Genomic DNA, 22,301 nt, shown 5'->3' on the forward strand with positions numbered 1-22,301 from the left:
CGGCCGTCATGTCTGTCGCTTTATGACCTGTCAATAGTCTGTGTCATAATAGGAATGAAAGGCCAGAAGACCAAGCAGCTGAGCCGGCAAAGTAGAACTCGACCGTCTTTGCCTTTACTGCGGCTGTCGCTCAAACGTGTCTCCAGGGCTTCACGCACACTTATTGAGAAGTCTTAAAGGACCAGGTTACTTGTGCACTAAAAAAAAATTTGTTTATATTGCAGTGTGTGTTCCACAGTAAAGAATATTGTAGGCAAATTGAGCTGTACCCTGTCCTTCTGTTAGCCATGTGGTGGACTTCATTCATTTACATCCCCTCCTTATGCCATCCTTGATAAGCTTTGGGTTCACCTAAAGGTTTCTTCCTTTTCTAACGATGTTTACTCGATATGATCCCTTCATCTGCACCGTATGTTACGTCTGGCACCCACTTTAATGGTACGTCCCAATATGCAAACCTGCATCGTCTCCGAGTTCATCCACAGTTTGAGGGGATTTCCGCAAGTTCACCGCTAATCCGGGGGTTGACCTGATTTCTCCAGCGGACCGCCTTTGCAAACCACTACTCGTGTTTTTCCAAAGGTGCATGAGTGCAGTTATAGGCAGCCCGCTGCACGAGTTAATGCTGCAGCTGTCAGACCAGCTTAGTTTGTCGTCAAGGATAAGGCTGCATAAATAGTATTTCATGTTTCCTAGTGCTTGTAAATATACATTTTTGTCAGCGTGGCATTTGCCAAATCTTTTCACAATACAGTTTTGTCAAATATGGAAATAATTCATGGTTCTGCAATTCAAGAGTTAAGTTAGTATATTTCAGCTTTAATTCCATCCAGTTTTGACATGACTCTATCACACGAGATAATTCACATTTCTTTTTCTTGATTAAATTGTTTGCTGACTTTATGTATTATAACTTCTGATGACTAAAATCCCAGGTTTTGTGGATAGTACTGATTTGACAAAAGCAGTACTGCAGTACTGCCGCTAGTGACTATTAAAGTACAGATGTGAATATTTATGTTAATATATACATTTATATCTATAAATATATTAATAGCACATATGTTTGCTGGAAAAAAAACAAACTATTTATCAGTTATTAAATGTATGATTGAACAACTGATAAATGAACAATCACTGGTGCTGTTGATTTTGCCTTCATGTTTTTTGATGACATTTTCCAAGGATACAACAAAACATTTTTCTTTGATTTATTGTGTTATTAACGATCCATAAAAACACTAAAACACCCACCTTGTCCTCGTCAAATAGTTTTATCACTATATATAGTTAATTCATAAATAAGAAAACCTTAACAATTTAGTGTGGGGGCGTGTGTAATCCTCAGAGAATAACAGAGGCTTCTGTTTCCCTCTAATAGTTAAACCCCAGTGAGATGATTTTAGTTTTTATAACGTTCTACAGAGTTATTTATTTGTCTGTCAGAAGATCTGCAGAAGTATGTCACAATAAAAGCACGAGTTACAAAAACACAACACATGTTGATGCCGACATCTGCCGCCTGTCTTTATTACTTTGGTAATAAAATATAAACACAATTCTTCACATTTACATTCTTTTGTATCACTAAAGAGTTTTGTGACTTAATTCTTCCAGCAATGTGGTCAGATCTCAATGTGCACGTTCTGTAGCTGGATGTGGTGAACTTACTGTGTCTTTGCTAAGTGTCTTCAGATGTCTTGGGCAGTTATAAAGTTGTGTCTTTATTTTAATATTTTCATCTGGGTCAATGGCACAATACATTATAAAGACAATAGAATGAAATGTTAAAGTCCCGCAGTCCCACAAGGGGTCTATAGGGCCAGCTACTGTAAATAGGGCAAAACTACAATTTAAAGCAGAACAGTAATTTTAGCATCTGTGTTAATTGTATTTCATCATTGAGGACATTTTTTGCACAAGGCTGTATAGATATCAAATACACATATAAAATGCAGTGGAGAAACACAATATTTTAGGATTGCACTCGAAATTACCCTGCAGGATTATCTGGATCCATGAAATTCATGTTGCTGCAGCCATAAGATATTTCTCTCACTAAAGCGTGATGTTGATGGTCATTGACTCTCAATCCTTGGTTTTGTCACTGCACATTAATTCTGTCATAACAGCTGTAGGTTGTTAAAAAAAAAATCACAAGTAGGGACCTTGAGACGAGAGCTGAGAATAAGGCGCTTTTGGCTCATTCCCCTTTAATCAAAACCCTGATGAATATATTCAAATTAATAAGTCATTGATCAAATGCACCAATTTAGGTTAAAATAAACCTTATTTGCACGATCCATCTTCTTTGTTCTTCACAGTGTCTCCTCGTCTCAGTGAAGTAAAAGTTGAATGCAACACCTGCAGCTCATGATCCATTTCCATCTCCAGGCATTTATTTCATTCCCACCCTCACAGAAGTAATTTCCTGCCTGGAAATATTGCTCGTAGTGTATGAAAGCAAGCAGAATGTGTGTTTTGTTAGCCTTGGAGTGCAGAGCCCACAATAACAAAGAAAGTTTCTTTTTTTTATGTGGATAACATGGTCTGCAGCCCAAGCAAAGATCTGCAATCTCCTGCTGATATGTTCCATTTTCTCTGTTCTCTTTGTGCCTGTCTTTATTTTATGAGTGTGCTGCGCTATCGCCAGGGCAACATGGGCGGATGAGCGATGGTGTCCATTAGTAAACATAGCCCCCTATATGTGCCATCGGCCTAAAGAGCCAATGTCTTGAACCTCCTTTCTCTCTCTCCTCTTTTCCTCCACACTCCCACTCTCTCCTCACTTATTTTCTTCCCCACTCCTCTTACCTCTCCCTCCCCCTCCACCACCACTCCATCTTTTCGTCCTCTGCCCTCCTCTCCTCCCTTCTCCATCCATCCTCCTTATGGTTGTTTTTCATAGCTACAGCTCTGCAGCGGAGGGAGGGATGAGACCATTTCTCTTCCTCCGCCATGTGCTGTTTTTTTTTTTGCGAGACGGCGACTAGAGGATGGGTTGAGAATGTCAAGCATTCGGTTGGGAATAGACCGCGGTTCAAACAAAAGAATAGGCCACTAATATGACAGATGTTGTGTGTATTGCAGGAGGATATTAGCAAACCTTTTTTTTCTTCTCTCGGTTGAGTCGCCAGCAACCGAGAGGAGTCTGACTTCTCTGTAGATCTTTGCTGCTTTCAGAAATGTCAAGGATGAATCTTTTTAAACCTAAATAAACAAAATTAATATTGATTTAAAGTTCATTTGGACTGATTTATACGAACTGGGGGTTATGTATTTTTTTTTTGTTTCTTCTTTACACCAGCGCAGCTCACACTCTACTGTACACTGGGGGGGAAAAAATGCTAAATTCACAATTAGCTTTTTCTGTAATTAGTACGGTAAGGTAATTGCGGCGGATGTGCAATTAGCATTATGTAAAGTGCTTTTCCCCAGACTTCGAGGCCAATCAGTTTGCCCCTTTACATTCAGCGTTCTCCTGATGATGTGGGAGACGCCTAGTGTCGAACATAAGAGAACTTCCTCTTCCCTCCCACTCAAATGAATGCAATTCACAAAAAGAATCAGCTGGGGTCACATGTGCGCTGTAAAAATAAGGGGAGGGGGGGGGGGTTGAGGAAGTTTGTGCGTCTCCCTTTTTTCATTTGCCTGCGAATATGAATGGAGAAGAGGGAAATCGCTGTCATAGCAGCCGTTACAGCACAAAGCCTCCTGATTGCATTCTGGACCCTGACATGCTTTTTTTTTTTCCTACAGGGAAACCAAATGTTCTTGCACAGCGTGACTGACTCATTGCCTGATTGCCCAAGAACCTCCACCCCCCCCCTCCCCCTCCCCCTCCCTGCTCCCCCATGTTTAAAATCCAACTCCAGCTCTGTTCTCCTCTCATACCCCAGCCTCTGAGTTTGCATTCATACGGATTGTTGTTTTTTTTTAAGGAAACATATTCCCTCTTTGTCATCAGGGTTCATGCTCTTATGGTCAATGTTGTTATTAATTATTAAGTTATTTTGTATTAACCCACATGTTTTTTTTGCCTTTAGGTCTTACAAATCAGAACGGCACAGTAACCAGCATGTTCCAGTTACTGGACACCAATAAAGACGGCAGGTAGATAACATGCTGATCATTTCATTTACCAGTTTTCAGATCAACATTTTGCTCTGTGCTTATGACTTTTTTTGTATAAATTTGTTCTCAAAATGTTCATGAAGAAATTTAAAATTCTGTTAATGACAGTAGTTAATTTTAAATAGAAACGTCACTGGCAACTTTTTTAGATGATAAGGATCTGCTGCTTTGTTTTGGGGCCACCACTGTTATTTTTATCCTGAAACATTTCTTCCCTCAGGATCTCACTCTTGCCAGGCTGTAAACGCTTCTGTCACAGGATTTAGATCACGATGAAATCCAATACGAAAGAAATTCTTAAAGCGCCCTTTGGGTGTTCACCTCCTTATGTGCAGTTTTAAACAGTGGGCATAACGACTGAGAAAAGAGTATCAAGGTCATAAGTTTCAAGTCTAACTTCACATTTCAGCGGTATCTCTTTTCCTCGACAAATGATCTTCCCAACATTGGTATTCAATTCATTCGACAACTGAGCAGCCTCCATTAACTGCTGAACGCTGAAGTCAGGCACATTTTGTGTTCAAATGTCACCACTATGGCTGAAATTGTTATCTTGAATCCTATCTGAGGATCAAATAAAATGTGATGAAATACAAGCTAACACAAAAACTAATCTTGTAGGATCTGAGACTCTAAACCAAGGCCACATCCTCAGTTTCTAATACTGAGATATTTGGTAGAACTGTTGGCCTTGTTTTATTTTGAAAACTTGTTGTGATTTAGTATGAATGGGCAAAAACAATTACTGTCAGTAACAGTTCCTCTTCATCATCGGTCCAAGAAAATCAATCCCCCCTCTAACTTTTTACCTTTGCTGTTCCACGGTTGTAGTATTTTCTGTAACCAAGCAACTAACTGCAGAGTCGTCAATTTGCTTCCTGTTCACACCAGCACGCACATGATATACGATTTTCCGGTGTGTTAGTATGGACGGGGATTATAAATGATGTGGAGCTAAAACACTTGAGGACAGAGATTATTTTTTCCAGCGCTGATGAAGCTTTAAATGGATGTAAAGGTTTTGAATAATTTTTCATTTACAAACTCCACTTATTATTTAAAAGATGCAAATCCTTAAAATCACACTTCCTATAGGAGAGGTATCTAGTTTTACAGACAACACTGTACACGAAAGCTCCGTGTAACACCCTAAGGAATCACTGTGCTGTCTGTCAGTGTGGATAAGTCGAGTTTCAGGGAATATTACTGTGTCAGGTGGGGCCACAGAGTCACAGACGTCATGTTCACTGACTCTCAAAGTCAAAAAAATACAGCTAATGCAGCAAAGTGGAACAAAAACACAACAGAGGGAGGACAGTAAGATAAAGAAGATCCTCACTGCTGGGTTAAAATCACCTTTTTGCTTTCACATTTCTTCTCTCTGTTCCTGCTATGTTATAAAGCGAGTACCTGATTCACATCAGTGTGTTTATGTACTACATCCGTTAGTTCCACCTTCTGAGTTCAGTGCACACGTTTCATTCCCTGAAACTCCTTCACCCTTTTTGTTCTTCAGCGAAATTCAAAAAGCCACTGCCATATTTGCTTTGTTTAATCTTCACATCCCAGCGGACCCACTTGTTGGAATTTTGGCCCCCCTGCCCGAACTCCCAGCTTCACCTCTGCCCCCCCCCGAGCTGACTATCTTGCTGTCGCGAGCATTGTTTAACCACTGCTACCTTTAAAAAAAATAAGAGATCGGCATCTGTTCTGCTTCTCCAGCAAAGGTGTGTCCATTTTCTGGTGACTTGCAGAAAAAAACGTTGCACATGATATTCAATGACTTTATGCCCCTTCATGCTTTTTCTCCTCCACCATCGCCACCCTCACATTCCTCAACTTCCTCACACCACGCCTGGAAAAAAAAAGAAAATCAATCCTGCTTAAGCTAACTGGGCGTATTCTCCTGGAAAGGAAGCAGGGCCGGGCATAGCAAACTGAAAGCGCTATAAAACATATGGCTGCATCGAGGACGAAGTGCTTGGGCAGCGATTTTTTTTCTTCCCAGAGAGCGCTATGTGCCCACTTATGCATTCCTGCGCCTGGATGTCTACCATTATTCAGCCCTTCTGCCCCCCCTCATCCAACCCCCCTTCCCCTACCCTGCCCAGCTCTGCCTCCATCCATCCTCTCGATCCCCCTCCATCCCATACGGTGTGTCTGCGCTTAAACAAACACATTACTAAGCTGAAATATCTGCAAGTGCCGCTTATTTCTGCCCGGCCATTGTTTCAGTCCCGTCAGTCAATAGGATGCGGTGAGCTGGCTATCTTGAGGCAGGACATGAATTGATGGCCTGTTGAATAAAGCAGGAGTCGGAGACTTTGTATATGTATGCTACATCACCATTTTTTCCTGTAAGGCTCTGCGGCTCACACGCCCAGGTGTCAAGCTTGATTTAGTCGCCGTTATGATAAATGCAAAGTCGAAAGTCGCCGGTATACCTGCTCGCTCGCACCATGCCCGGCGAATAGCTGACTTTGAAGTGGATTAGCATGCACAGTGCCGACTCTTTATCTTGTAAAAAAAAGACTCAAGGCTTTGTCCCTAATGACACTTAGCAAAACACTACCCCCCGTTCTTAATCCACTCGATTGGAATTGCTAATTATCTTTTATGCAGATTCACAGATAATTGTTCTCTCGTTTACAGTACACTGTGAGCCACACGCACTTTAGTGTCCACTTAGCCACCAATAATTTAGTTTTTTAATAATTTAATCGTATTTTTTTTTTTTTTAAGGAAGTTTAAATCAACACTACCACATTATTTTTATTTTAATAAAAACTTTTGTGGCGTGTCCGTTATAATCCTCCCTGTTTGGAATGGGCTGTTGTCTTGTCCTTTGGTAACGCTCCGGAGCTACTTCAGAATTATTCCTTGGCGTTAGTGAGTCTCCTTCAAACAGTTCCACAATATACTGTCACTTTTTTATTGTTTACAAGCTGAATGTTGTGTGCAGAGGTTTTTATAAACAGTCTATGGGGCAGAGTGAAGTTTGTGTTCATCCTACCTGGTTTATCTGCAATGAGGATTTCATTGTCAATGTTTTTCTTAATATAAAACTGAATTGCCCTGAATATCTGTGTCATCCGATATGGTGGAAAGAACTAAATCGAATTATCAAATCATCTGGCAGCGAATTTGACCTGCGGTTTGACCCAGTTTCCGACTGCTGTAGTTTATCTGAAGACGTAGAGGTGGACATGTTTTACTCGGCCAACAGACTGAAGTCACCCTGAGCTGGTTGCCTATATATTCAAATTGTATTATAATCAACATATCGCATGTATAAGGCAAACCAAAGTCAGCCCTTCACTTCCCTGGGCCGTTAACAATACACGTGCCAAGTGTGAAGTTGATAAGATCGACAGTTCGCAAACGGTTTTCATTCCACACACACAGACAGACGTTTGTGGAATTAGGTCGCACATCAACGCTGCTGTTGCCGTGATTTACGTGTTACACATGGGAAGTGAAGATGAAAGTTTCTTCCTGTATGAAAAACATCTCTCCCACACCTCGGTCATTAAGGTAGCTTGCGGACTTCCTCACCGTTATTTCATCCCGAGCCACACACAAGTGCGGCCCACTCTGCCAGCTGGCAGGCAGTTGGCAGCCCAGTGCAGGATTAACTGGTACCAGTGTGCTGGCCTATAAATAGAGTCTACCAACTGCTTCAGGAAATGAACCATGATGGAGCCTCCCAAAGGCCCATGAACAGGTTGTGCTTTTTATCCCCTCCCCTCTGTCCAGATTTATCAGTGCAGTGAGAATGAGCAATGTTCATATCTCTCTCTCTCCCTCTCCCTCTACCTCTCCCTCTACCCCCCCTCTCTCTGTGAAACCTACTGTAGGTGTTTATGCTAAGCACCTGCTCTCACGATTTATCCGTGTATAAATGCCCATTGTATTTGGGGCCCAAAGCCACTTTTCTTCGTACGAGTTTCTCAGCGCTGCTTCTCTCTGCCGACTCACAATGGAGAGAGGCATTGTTTTTTTCCCCCCCAGCACTTACCCTGCAGCATTGATCCTCTGTAGTGGAACAAGCTATTCGCTTTGTATGTTTGCCTGCACTTCCGCTTTTGATGGACTCCCGGGATTGATCTGGGCTATGCAGTCATTACCTCAGCTCAGTAGTGTGAGTTTAGGTGGAACCTCTGGAAGAAAGACACCAGCAGGGAAGAGTGGTGGAAGAAAAGATCTAAGTGTTATGGGATAAGAGGTGGAATGTGTGATTTAGATTGTGTAGCGTTGTGTTCGGTAGCACTCAATGAGATCGGCTAAAAGGACAGAGGACCAGAGTCAATGCTGAATAAACCCAATCTGGAGAATACGATGATACAAAAAGTGTTAAACTTACCATCAGGTGAAAAAAAACAAGTCCGATATCTCCAAACAGGATTTGCACCAAAATGTTATGTTTCATGAAACCAAAACATAATTAACTCACTGAATCAAAATTATTTAAGTGCCCCTGCAGAGAGACAGATTAAAATGTCTTGTGAGCCTTCAGGTGCCCTGGCACACACACACAGTACCTCGTGAATCCCTGTGAAGGCCTCAGTGTGAAACCCGTGACAGAAAATTATTTTAATGAAGGAGCAACAAAAAAAACACAACCTGACATTTTGTAGCATTGCACCAAATTACCTAAACACCTTTTAAGTAGAGATCCAGCTCTATTACTGTTAAGAGCCTCCATTGTGATGCACTAAACAGAACAAAGGCCAGCAGAATGCAGCTCCTGTCGTTTTGATAGCTGTGCGATGTGGAATCTGAGGCGTGACACAATAGCGTCAGCATCCTTTTACACAGACATTGATCCGGATATGTGACGACCTCAGCTACTGGCTTAAAGGCGGTTGTATTGTTTATCGAATAGCAGTGCTAATTTCGTGTTCATAGCTTTTGTGCAAAGAGGCAATAAAAGCACATTATTGCTGTCCTTGTTTGAACCAACTCACACTATTGTCATCTGCATCTGTGTTTTCTTTCTCTTTCACAACAGTATAACAGTGGATGAAGTCCAGGCTGGAGTGGCACTCATCCGTGACGAGGAGCGGATTCTCTCGGAGGATGAAGCAGAGGTAAGTTGTTTTAAACGGATGTTACTCAAACAGGAGTGAGCGGTTAATTTATTTGGGATTATTTTCAGCACCATTGCATTTGGTGCACTACAGAGTATATATGCTATCAGGACAAGGGGCTGCCTATTGCATGCCACCATTGCGATTCATCCACACCATACAGCACATCATATAAGTAGAATATCATAGGACTTCTACAGCTAATAAAATACACACTATTGCTGATATAAAACATGTATAAACACCCACTTCCCCTGCTTTGTGATTTCTGTATGGAGTATCTGTCTTTCTGGTTTTGCTGTTTTCGCCTCTCACACAACAGGGTCCCTTCCATATTCATTTGAATTCCAAGCAGTACGAGCACAACAGTTTCCCCAACAGTGATTTTTTTCCCTTCCCCTCAAGCGGCATTGTGGGAGAACGGCGCTGTCTGTTTCACTTTAAACTTGTTGAGCCTCGCTCTTACCAGGCAGTAGATATCAAGATCTCCGGCTGTAAACAAAATGGCTAGTGCTCAATTTTTGCGTCTCACTCTTCCTCCTCTTCTCCTCATTCCTTTATCTAGCGATTGGTATGAGCATTCATACCCTCACACAGCAAAGAATGAAAATAACAGCGGCTAGGTTAGAGCAGGAAATTTCAAAGATGTTTTAAATCAACTGAATCTATGGAGCAGGGACGAGTAGTAGAAACCACCTCCACTCTTGTATGTGTGTATTTTGCAAAGTCTTACAAATTTTTACCTGTGAAAAATGTCCGGTTAGAAATAGTTTTGGATGCTGTGGTTTTAGTAAAAAACTAGAAAACTTGAGCCGCACCAAAGCTGTAACCAACATGAAAGGGATGTGGGGGGGAAAGAAAATCAGCGCTCATTTGTTATTTCAAACGGGGAGGCATTCCTAATGAATTCAACTGCATCTGAGGAGGATGAATCGGCATTATGAATATTCATGAATATGAAAATATGCACTTAACTGCAACCACAACAAACGGTGATCAAGCTGGGCAAATTAAACAGGGTGCCAATGACAGTGGTTAACAGGCAACTTGCATTAGAACTGACAAGCGGCTGCGTGTGCAGCACTTTAATCAGGGTCCAGGGGCAGCCACAGTTGTACCACAGAAGAAGAAGTTAATTCCATGTGTTGGGAAGGATTAGTGGATTTTGTTTTGTAACAGTCGATTACCTTTTGTCATCGGCTCCTTAGCGTTTCTATCATGCAAGTACAGTGTCTGGCAACTTCAACATTGCAATGCTGTGGCTGTATAATGCCAGAGTATAAGGGCCACTTAAAGGGGAGAACAAAGGCTTCACGTTGCAAGAAGAGAGTCGTAGTATTGCGAGAATAAAGTTATATTGTAACATTACGACTTAATGCATTTAATATTATTACTACTCGATTAGTATTTTAGTCTCACTGAATTTCCTTTATGTCAATATGTCCATAATACTCCGTCACACTCTGTACAGACCCTAAATATGTGTAAATCCTTTCAATTCGAAAAGATTTAATAACAAAGCTGTTGAACATTACGGACACACTGGGTCTCGATGCTGTTTCCTTTGGTGGGCAGGAAAGAAAATAGTTCTTTCCTCATATGTGCTTATTTTTAATATCAAAAGATCTTGATTACTTTACTTCTGTCCCACTCGCGAGTAAATGTATTTTTTTGCACGCTTATTCAATTTGTGTCATTTTCGCACCTTTTTTATTAGTTTCCCTTCGTCTTTTTCCTTTCTCTTAAGAAGCTTTGGCCTCCACAGAAAATTCAGTTTCCACTTCAGCGGCCCAGATAATTCAAGAACAGAGAGGATTTTTTAGGAGAACAATTTGATGATCAAAGGAGGCACTCTACTCGGGAGGGAAAATGGATATTCTGAAGTGGCGCTCCCTCAGTATTCTATCATTATGTTATAGTCCTCCATTCCTGTAGAAACCACTGTAAATGTAGAGTCAAGTTCACTCACATTTAAAAGATAATAATCGGCATCCACGAAGAATGTCTCGTCACTGTCAACTAATACAAATAAATACTGCCATTCTTGTCAGGCTGTCTCGACCTTTTTCAGTATGTTAAACACAGACCTGAATACATATCATTTCAGTGCCCAAACCACAACAGTTGCACTAAATCAGCATCCTGCAAAGAGTAGCCTGTCCTCTCTCTTGATATTAACCATAGAACAAAACATCCCCAGAATCAGTGACGTGTGACCGAGCTCGGACTGCAGCGACGAACAGAGCTGCAGGAAATTGCCTTTTCTCAAGAAATAGGCATTTGTGCAGAGGTGAATTTCACTTATCCATCTACTACCCACCCGCCTCCCTTCCTTCAAAGCCCCTTACTCAGTCTACCAGAAAGGAAAAGAGAATATGTTTTTCTCTTCAACGAGAGAATGCAAGAAATCCCCTGATTAAAAAAAAAAAAAAGGCTACCTTATCAACACCGAGAGGTGCGAGAACATTGGTTGTTCCCGCAACTCTCGGCAAGAGAAGTTTGGGGGGAATTTCACTTTTATAAAAGTGTGCAGATGAACAACATTGCTGTAGGTGCATGAACGGTTGGGAATTCCCAATAACAGCTTGCTGGTGGGTATGAAATTATTGCTTGTTTCACAGTTTAATAATATTGTCTATACCCGAGGGGTTCCTATACACAGTAGAGGAGCTGACATTGGTTGGTAACAAGGCAGAAATGAAGACAGTGGAGCTGCTGTAGTGCAGTTGGGAGGTAGTGGTGCATGGACAAAGGGAAAAACAGAACCATGAAGATCTCATTATAATGAATTATTTTATCTTACAACTACCGTCATGAAATCCTGTTAATGTTATATCACCGGTATGACTCTTATATCAACCTAAATACTATTTTTCCATAATTTGATAGAAAAGGAAACTGTGTTGAAGTCACACTTCTTATTTGAATCTAGTTGTTGGATAACCCCGTGCTGTGAAACACATCCTGTTGTTTAGCTGTGTGGCCATTATTATTATTTTCAAATAATCCCCTGGGTTTGTAGATGCTTTTATTTTGAAAAGTGTGCCAGAATTTTTTTAACAGATCCCCTTCCATCATGATAATGCCCCAAAAGCAAACAGACCAGTTTTGACTTCACCTCTATAATTTGCGACTATAATTTCTGTCGTGATATATTCATTACATCCGTACACAGAATTCAAACATGCGGCTGCCTGTTGCTGCCCCCCCCACCCTGAGTCACTGCCAGGCAAGGTCAGCGACTCTGCCCGGCTCTTCACACCATCTGTTTGAGCTGGTTGACATTTGGCCCTTGCCAACGGTGAAATCTCACTTTCGAGGGTGGGGGGGCGGAGGTATCTGCGTTTTCTTTTTTGGATCACAAGAGGGTGGCTTTTTTTTTTTTTTATTTCAAAGGCAAAAAATAAGATGTTGACTTAAGGTGCAGGATATTAGTGAAGAGAGAGTTGGAGTGATTTAGATTTGAAAATTGTGTTGTGGCTTGTTTTTTTTTTTTTTTTACTCGCCAGCCTCCAGAAGGGGGCAGCAGTCCTCTAAGTTGAATGCGAGCTAATGGGGGGGAAAAAATGGAAAGTCACATTCACAGGTCATTTAATCTCTTTGTTTTGTCATGGGCAGGGCCTCTGGAGCTGAGAAAGAGAGAGACACAGAGAGAGAGAGAGAGAGAGAGAGCGAGAGAGATCCCTCCTCAGAAATGAACAATCCTCATGTGCTGCCAAGAATTTCCTTTTTCATGCATTTGTAGAGCGGCTTCGAAAGCTCGCAGTGACTCTAGGATTTAATGTGTGTGTTCCCAGGAGACTTCCGGGGTCTGCATGTGACTACCAGAACAGGTTCTTTCTTATTATTTAACTATCTGAAATTACTTCTTTTTTTTTTTTTTTTTTTTTTTGGAAGCACTCTTGCGTCACCAAGAGTAACCTAGAAGTTTCAAATCTGCAGACCTAAGCTTTACTTAGGATTCCAGTCTTATTAAACTGACTGTATGAAATGCATGTAGGCCATGATGTTTCTTTATAGCTTCTGCATAGGCTTGCACATTGCACGCTGTGTTTGTTTGCGGAGTTATGCTATGGTTAATGTAAACTGTACACAAGCTTACACTTCACTAACCAATGTTGGAGTGAGGCATGTGTGCAGGCGAGCAGAAACGTGGTATTGAACACTAGCAGTTATATATTCAAACAAGATTATAGTCTTGTGTTAAAAGCCTGCTGGGTATATAAGGGGTAGATGTTAAAAGAGGCGTTGTCTGTGCACCCCCCCCCAGCACCTCAACACCCATCACACGCGTCATGTTTTTGCTTCCCAGTGCTTTCAAGTTATATAATGTGAAATGACAGGCTGAAACCAGAGGTGGAGTGATATGCGGTTTTGTCGAGGCGGCGTACAGAAAAACTGACCTGCTAAAAAACGCTGTAATGTGTCATGTTCTTTTGAGACGGGAGGACAGTGAAGGGAGGCGGCGGAGGAGGATGGTGTGGGGGTGCAGCGAATGATATGGGTGGCAACTGTGAAAGACTTTTTTCTTCTTATTTGTTTCATGCTGCACACCTGACGCTCCTCAATCTCTTGCCTTGCTCTTCCTCCTTTCCTCCGCGCCTCTAATCTTCCCCGCACTCATCTCTTGTTACGTAACCGCCGAGATTGGATGCGCTCGAGGTCGTGCGGGTGGCACAGGTAATGGAACCAGTGGGAGGTCAAAGGCAAGTGGAGGGAAGGAGCCGAGCGAAGAGGCATTGTTTTCTGCTCCTCCAACAAGTCCTGACAGAGGTGTCTTCTTGATCTCTCTGTATGACTGTTGTTTATTTTATTTTCACACATAATTTAACTCGAAACAATGAAAAATACCAAAACAGAATATGTTTTACATCAACACACAGCGTCAGACCTTTTGTGAAGTTGAATCACATCGCTGTGTTTGCATCGCTTTGACTCAATCGCTGAAAAAAATTCTGTCTTACAAGCTGTACTAACAAAAAAGCCTTAAAGCAAGCTTAAGGCAATCGTTTGCCTTCTTATCAGTTTCAACCACTTGACAAATACTATTGATGTTGCACCCGTGTAAGTGCAGCTCCTGAGAACAGGGTACACACTGTGCAACGGGACAATCCATGCTTCTGCTTCCCAAGTGAACGCATTGATCAGCGATCTTACACCGCATCACCAGAACAGAAAGCATGTTTGAGCAGTGGGAGTCGTCGCTGAAAATCTCCGGAACATTTTAGACAGATTATTCTTTTCTTATGCTAATGACAGAGACAGATACGTTGCTTATTTTATCTACATGCATTTTCCACAGCTTTGTTGGGGTGGGTGATGATACAGTTACAGTCAGTACCACAATAGTAAATTCAAAATTCTTAAGATTTTGGTCCTTGCTTCTTTTGGCGACAGCTGTGGTTGCTTATGGTCACAACCAATGTGCTTTGATTCTGCAGCAAATGCTTGTCGACCAGTATCTGCTGTGTTTCCTGACAAGCCAACAGCAGCAGCCAAACAAACTCACTTTTTAAAATGTAAAGTCAGTCACATATAATTGCTATTTGCAATTTGATATAATCCTGCAGTCAGTGAAGCAAGTTTCCCACTCACAGAAAAGGTCAGCACCACGAGCAGGGGGTGAGTTTGTTTGCAAAGAAGTTGTAGGCTGTCGTCTTGTTTTGGTGACAAATGCATTTTTTCATTTCCTGTGACTGCTTCACAATAAGAGACCTCTGTTTCTTTAGGAGAGTGATGTGGATGTGACAGTAACTTGGATTATATGCAGACCTTTCGTTTGAATCCCTCATGGATAGGAAGGTCCTGTCAGTACAAGGCAGCAATGGCTGAGTCAAATAGTAAATATATTATATAAAATATGTAATTACAGTTTATAAATACATCTAATGTTGATTCATTTATTTTAGACAACATTTTTCTTTACAACAACAGCAAGCAATTGCTTTATTTTTGTAATAGCTTTTTGTCCAGACCTTCAGTATAGTTACATCTTAGTCATTTCTTTTTTTCCTTCAACATCACACTTCCATTATATCATAACTTTAATGGCATTTGTCTGCAGATAAACTGCAGAATTCAGGATTTTCTTTGAATATCAAGTCACATCGAATATCCTCTGACCCACTGTGGCTCCTGAAAGAACATCTTGTTGAAGACCCTGATGTCCTTTGTGGGGGAAACGCTTGATGTGTTTTGTGTTTCCATGGTGACCCCGCCGCACAGCACATAAGACAATAATGAAAGCTCTTAAAGGCCGCAGGGGCACCACAATAGTGCACGTCCTCGACGTTTCAGCTATTGTGGCACTTGGAGGAGTTACACAACGTGACGTTCACCCTGAGATTGTTTCTTCCCCCCATCATCTCTGGGCTTTTGAGACCGGCAAAGATTGGGCTTGCTAGCAAAGGGATGACACACGGAATGACAAAACTCCTGTGTCTGTCTGTCAGGCTTGGTCTTTATCCGACTGACATTTGCTGGCTCAGGCTCATCCAGGCTCTGGAGAAGCCAGGGATAAGAGTCAGACACAGATGGCTTTTGCCTTGCAATTCAGTCTAGCACAAAATTCAGAAGAGAGGGGGAAAACAGTTTTTTCCCAAGTCTTCATCCTGTTTTTACAGACTCTGAAATATAATTGCCTCTACAATACTCATACTGCGCCAGTGTGTTATTGTGTTTTGTTATATGCTGTCGTGCAGCGCTTTATATATTTTTTGTCTGTGCTGACCCAACCTATTGGCGTTTCAGGCTTGATAGGGCTGTTACTTCAGCAGAGAAATAGCTTGTCCTCTGAGTAAGTCAAAAGAACAATGCGACAAAATCTTGTGCCATTTAAAACTGATGAGCCAAAGCCAGCATGAAGGAGGAGAGGGAGGTGTAGGTGTTAAATTGATTGGCGAGAGAAAAAAGCATCTGCTTTCCAATAGCTTAACAGTTGCCTCAGAAGCCCGCCTGCTATTGTTTCCAAACAAGAATACCCACTTCTGTATGCCGAGGAGTGTCGCCTTCAGAAGAAATGTGAGAGAGGGATAGAAATTGTTGCATAAGAAACATTTAGAGACATCTTATTCAGTATTTTTTTTGCAGTTTTCCAGGACCTTGATCTAGTTTTTTTCTCATAGCCGCCTCAACTCCTCTTTCTCTTCTCCAGGCAGTTCAGAGTTAACACGTGGGCAGAGAACAAAAGACAAGAGATATAGGGCTGGAGTCAGCAGCTGATCCAATGACAGAAATGGCACCGAGGCGAGAGGGTCCCAGGTGTAGTCATGACTCAAGTAGCACTCGAAGATGTGGGGGGGAGGGGAGAAGAAGCATGGGGGCATCATGGGAGCTTGCGTCCTGTGTGACAAGCTGCCTGTCGTGTGCATACTCCCTGACAGCAGGAAAAGCAGAGAGACAGGACACCTGACCCCTCTGACCTCCACCAAAGAGACTCAGGCTTGTGCTATTCAACACAACAGTGGCATGAGTGTGCACCTCTCCAGTGCCTCCATTCATGTTAGTGAAGTCAGGTTGAACTGGGTACTTTTGTGTATGCAACATTTTTTAAACATACTGTTGAATCTTTTTAGATCGGCAATGGCCTCTCAAATCGTATTTTAGGTTTAGTCCAATCTTTGCGTAGAACGTTTGTAAATCTGAAGGCAAAGCTTCACGATTGCCCCCTAAATAAAGGTCATAAACCATGCCTCCTCCATGTTAGTGGATGGGACATTGGCCAAACCAAAGTCATAGTAGACGTCAGATATATTTCTCTCAAAGATGGTTTTGGTCATTGTCGTAATTCTTATAGTTTGTCGAACTGTTCATTTCCCACAGTTTTTATTTGTTATTCAATGCTATGAAAACAGTGTGAGACAGTATGATTGACAGCTTTGACGGACTCATGATTGGTTGGACACGTGTATCAGCAAGACGTAGCTGCCCCCCCGATGGCTACCGGGCAGACTCTGACTCCTTTTTGTTCAAATAAATTATCACTGTATACTTTTTTGTTTACCAAACCCAATTGGTTTTGACGCCACGCTGAACTGTGCGCTGGATGCAATTATTCATTTTTCATTATCAGCTGGAATTAGTTGCTTTCAATGATTTAAAAAAAGAGTTAAACGGCCAGGGTTCCACTATAATGTTCCGTCGCTATTACTACGCCATTCTTTCAAGTCTAACTCATTCTGTAATGAAGCTGTCAATCACACATCAAAGGCAACACTCAGGAGAGAGTAGAATTCCATAATTGGAAACTTTCCACAATTTTCTCCCATGAATTAATATGAAAGTATTAATGATAATAAAAGTATTTCAACCTGCTCCCCCTGAAATTACATTTATACAAGACTAATTTGTTTTCCCAATTATGCTCCGATGAGAAACTGTCGCCTGAATTATCCCGGCTGGGGATGTTTTCTTCCACAGTCGGAACTACATTCACCACACGCTAACTGTTAAGAGGTGGACAGGGAGAACTGAGCATCGTGAACACCAGGATACGAATCCTGACTTTCACTGCGGTTAGGTTTCGCCAACAAAAGCACAGGAAAAGGTTACAGTCAGTGATATTTATTAATAGATTAAACCCGTAAACCCGTCGTGTGTCTCTGTTCTCGACACTGTGGCCTTTTTAGACATTACACGTTCACCACAACCTTTTCCTTAACAGAACAAGGGCGGTGAGTTGCCTTAATGTCAGCCAGTATTACTTTGTGACTTTCCAGATGTTAACATCTCCTCATTATGTTGATTTAAAAATTTGATGCATGCAGCGTTACGTTTCACACATATATTCCAATTTAGCTACATATTGCCCTGTCAATATGTCTGTAGTCAAACAAATGTACAAGCCAAGAGGGTAGTCCACTAACCAGGAGGTTGTTGGTTCGATCCCCAGCTCCTCAATCTGCATTCCAAAGTCTCCTTGGTAAAGGTAGTGAATGGGTGACTGTGATGAAATCTAGAACTCATGAAGCACTGTATAAATCCAGTAAATTTATTTAAAAACACAAAAACAATTCAACCAAATATTCCCTGTTAACAGTTTTCAGTTTCTATCCTTGCAACTTCCATCATTGAGGTAAAGCTTTCAAGGAAGTGAAAGGACTTATTTCGGGTTATGATTGTGGTCATCAATACATATTAGAAGCCACTATTTCGTTAAAGTCTAACTAGGGCTGGGCAAGTTAACTCGTTTTAATCGAGTTAACTCAAGTGATGAGTTAACTCGATTGTTTATCCGCCAATTATTTTCTTTTTTCCTGTTCTGCAGCAGTCAGCAACAGACTTTCACAAAATAAAAGCCTGACTTTCACAATAAAACAATAAATAATCAAACCTGAGTTAATGCGAGATAAAATAATTAATCGAGTTAACGCATCACTTGAGTTAACTCGATTGAAACGACTTAACTTGCCCAGCCCTAAGTCTAACACAACATTTCCAGCCCAATGACACAGCGTCCTCACCCTTCATTTACTCTGTGTTATAAGAGCATCAGACACCGTTTGCTTGGAGCTAAATTGTTGTATTGTAATTTGAGACAGGATCATGTAATTGCTGTCATCCCTGTATCCCTAATGTTGAATGTTTTATGGAAAGAAGCAGTTAAACCAAGAACCTGATTGTACTCGTCTTCAGCTACTTGTGCAAGGTCGACCTCATGTGCTTGTGTGTATTTCTGCTTGTTCCGGATGTGGTTGTGTGCTATGTGTACTTAAGTCAGGATCAGTATTGTTGTCACTCTGACTCTCCCTCCTTCCCTCCCTGCTTCTTTCTCTTTTCTCACGCACTCTCCCTCACTCCCTCTACAGAGTGACATTTATTAATTAAATATGGTGTACTGCCGCAGGATGTGCTTCCCTTTCCACTATCTTCAGACACTAATAATTACATTGGCATTTAGCTCCGTGATAAGCCGACCCTATGGCCTTTATGAAATGTTCCCTGGGCCCGGATACTGAGCAAAATATAGACTGATGCGATGCTATATATCGATCCATGTGCCTGTTTTCTCTTTCTTTTATCTTAAGAGCCACTGTTCATTAACTCGGTTAAGAAATCTCACAATGACACCTGATGTTTACATCATTGAAGGCTGACACTGAGCTTTGCTTTAAACTTGCCTGCTGTATTTCTGCTCATAGGTGGATTGTACAACTGAACGTTCAGGTGATGATGAAGCTATTTCAGTTAAATGAATATCATAACCCACTGGGAAAATTTTGAGTTATGAAACATTCTACTTTTCACCACATAATTGTGATGATTCATTTTATGATAGACTTTTTGGAAGGTTATTTTTTATTAGAACCTAACAACATAAGTTCAGAGTCAAAAAGTTGTATTATAAAACTGTTGTGAGACAAAGATAGTATATATATATATATTGTCCTAATGTTGGTGCAGGGTATGTGTTGCTCCTCCAATGCATCTCATGGATTTTACTATTACAGAAGGATAAAACCAAACAATATTTATGTAAATCAACTATGTGTATACGTCCACATTATATTGATATATATTGGTCTTTTGTTATATTGCTATTGATAATGATTAATTATTGAAATATTGATTTGTTTCCCGGCCCAAAGGGAAACCTAAAATCTCTGAATCTACCAGGGAATATATGAATTTTAGCTTGACAGTTACATTAAGTAACTAATTGTTTTAGTACTGTTTGTTGGAAGCATAAACACTTGTACCCAAAAGAAACATAAAGATGTTTTGAAATATTTCCAAAAATGACAGCAATTTACTTTGAATCGATTAAATCCTTATTAGTTTGGTTCAGGGGACATTCACAGGAATTGCACAAGTCTAATTTCAGTGAATCACAGTGTGACTTCCACTGAGTTCACAGTGTTCATAACATTAAGACACAAGCAGCAGTTTAACTTGGTATTACGTTTGAGTTTGCTTTACTTAATTACTTTGCTTCAGGTGGTCTAATCAGCTCAGGACATTACAAGATTATTTTGTGGCTTATCAGCTTCAGGGATGCATCAGTTGATGCTTAAGTCACAATTACTCTAAACATACATTTAGTTTGTGAAACGCTCCCTCGTGCCAGTTACAGTTTAATAATAAGTTGTTGTACAAAAAGCCTGTCATCTCCTCCCTCAGTTATCTGGTATCATTCTCCCTTGGTTCCACTTCTACATTCACGGACATTCAGGGAACACAAAGAAGTGTCTCTATTTTCTTCTTTTAATGACAGAAATATACCTGCTGCACATTTTTCTTTTGTCTTTCACTTGACTACTACTCGTAAAAGACGGTTCAATCCCTGTCCTGGCAGAAGAATACAGTAATTTCACAGAGCTGTGTGAGGCAATCGTTTTAAATTTGCATGAATAATCTCTCATCACCAAATTAAACTTGTTCTCAGATGAAATTACCCGGCGAAGGTTTCAGTGAAAGCCATCTGTGCCTCGGATCGGACCTTTGGACCCGAGGGTGTATCGTACAGTGTGTACCATTCAGTAGCGGCTTAGATGACCAGTGTTCTTGCCATCATGGGAAATCTCCCCCTGACTTCTATTATTTTGGTCGATGTTCCCGTCCTTGTCTTTCAAAGGGCCTGAAAGAGGAGGATCACTCGCGAGCACTTTCCTCTCTGTACAACACGCTGTGCTGCTGTGTTTGTCTCTGGGTACTTGACTGAGCAAAGGATAAAGGAAAAACTGAATGCCATAGATGCTTAGATGAGGCAAACCGACATAAACGGCTGAACGCTTTATTACATATGTGACTCTCTGCTTATGTATATGTGCATTCAGTATGAGCACACATGCTCTGTGTGCTTAAATACTGCGTGGGAGTTGTAATATTTTCATTTGTGTGGGTTCGTGGTAATAGCTGTCTCATCTTTTTGTTTGTGCTGTTTCCATATATTTGCAAGGTGATACATTTCATAACTGTGACTAGAAACCTAATATTCTCTTGCCAGGTGCATATAAGTGGTATTTGTAGAACTGTGCTTCTGGAACAAGCCGGATCTATCAAATAACATAGCACAGTATGTAACCATGTTATTTGATCGCTCCCGCTCTCCCTCTGTAAGGCAATATCTTTGCATACTGTTCCATCAGCCCCTCGCGTAAGTTCGACTAAATCAAATGTAGAGCTTATTTGTCAGAACCGCTGGTGGATTTTTTTACATGGCAGGAGTCGGATCTCATAAATTGCAGTTCAGGCACAGTGTACAGACTTAGAGTTCTTCCACAGCGGAGTGTATAGAAATGCTTATACTTCTGTGACATTATTCTTTGGGGTTTAGGGTTTGAATCTTAAAACATGAATATATAAATGGCCAATGTAATCACTGGTCTCCTCTTAAAGTTGCATTTATTTTTTCTTTGTGATCTATATCGGATAAATACAGCAAACCCATATGAGAAGATTGATCCAGTAAATTATATATTTGCTCGTTAAATAACTTCAATCAATTGATAATTGAGTGATGATACAAATTGTGCAGATGAACCAACTAAATAATGGTAATAATTGTTTCAGCTCTACCACAGTATCTGTCTGACCAAACTTCTCCAACAAAGGTCAAAGCAACTTCGTCCTCAAACAAAACTCCCATTCAGCTCATTTCCCCCCGGTGCTCTTGGCATCTTTCTGAAAGATGTTTCAAACAAACACATTTCAGTTTGAAAAGACCAACTAAGCACAAAAGAGCTCGCTCACATCCAAGGTGATTCACGGCACCTGCCTTCCAGTCCAAGTGTCCAGGTCCGCAGTCGTGTTTATTAGCTTAGTTTAATTGTGCATGGTATCTAAAGGTCATCGCCTGCTGCGATACATTGCTGCCAAAATGGCTTCCAGGGGACACTGTTTCAGATGAATAAACACTGAAAGCTGCACCATCTTCCACCCCTCTGTCCTCATTCTGTACCTCCCAATGTGCAGCGGCATCACATTCGGCTTTTTCAGGCCTTGCACAAGGTCCTGTGACTGATGGGCATCCACTGGTGCACACCGCCTCACTGACTTCAATTTCAGCTGGCAAAGGGCTGCAGATTAATTTGGCCGTCCGTCCCTCCCTTCCTTTTTCCTCCAAGCAGGGGTCTATGT

At 41.2% G+C, this 22,301-nt stretch overlaps 1 protein-coding gene across 2 annotated transcripts in view; it reads left to right on the plus strand.

The window, feature by feature from the left end:
- Positions 1–22,301, plus strand: part of LOC132995801 (glucosidase 2 subunit beta-like) — a 110,614-nt gene that overhangs the window by 13,457 nt on the left and 74,856 nt on the right. For both annotated transcript variants that reach the window (XM_061065999.1, XM_061066000.1), the window contains exons 7-8: positions 4,047–4,113; positions 9,146–9,224. In XM_061065999.1, the coding sequence (XP_060921982.1) occupies positions 4,047–4,113; positions 9,146–9,224 (146 nt within the window). The remainder of the gene's footprint in view (positions 1–4,046; positions 4,114–9,145; positions 9,225–22,301) is intronic.

Source organism: Limanda limanda, chromosome 22, assembly GCF_963576545.1.
Source record: "Limanda limanda chromosome 22, fLimLim1.1, whole genome shotgun sequence".
NCBI lineage: Eukaryota > Metazoa > Chordata > Actinopteri > Pleuronectiformes > Pleuronectidae > Limanda > Limanda limanda.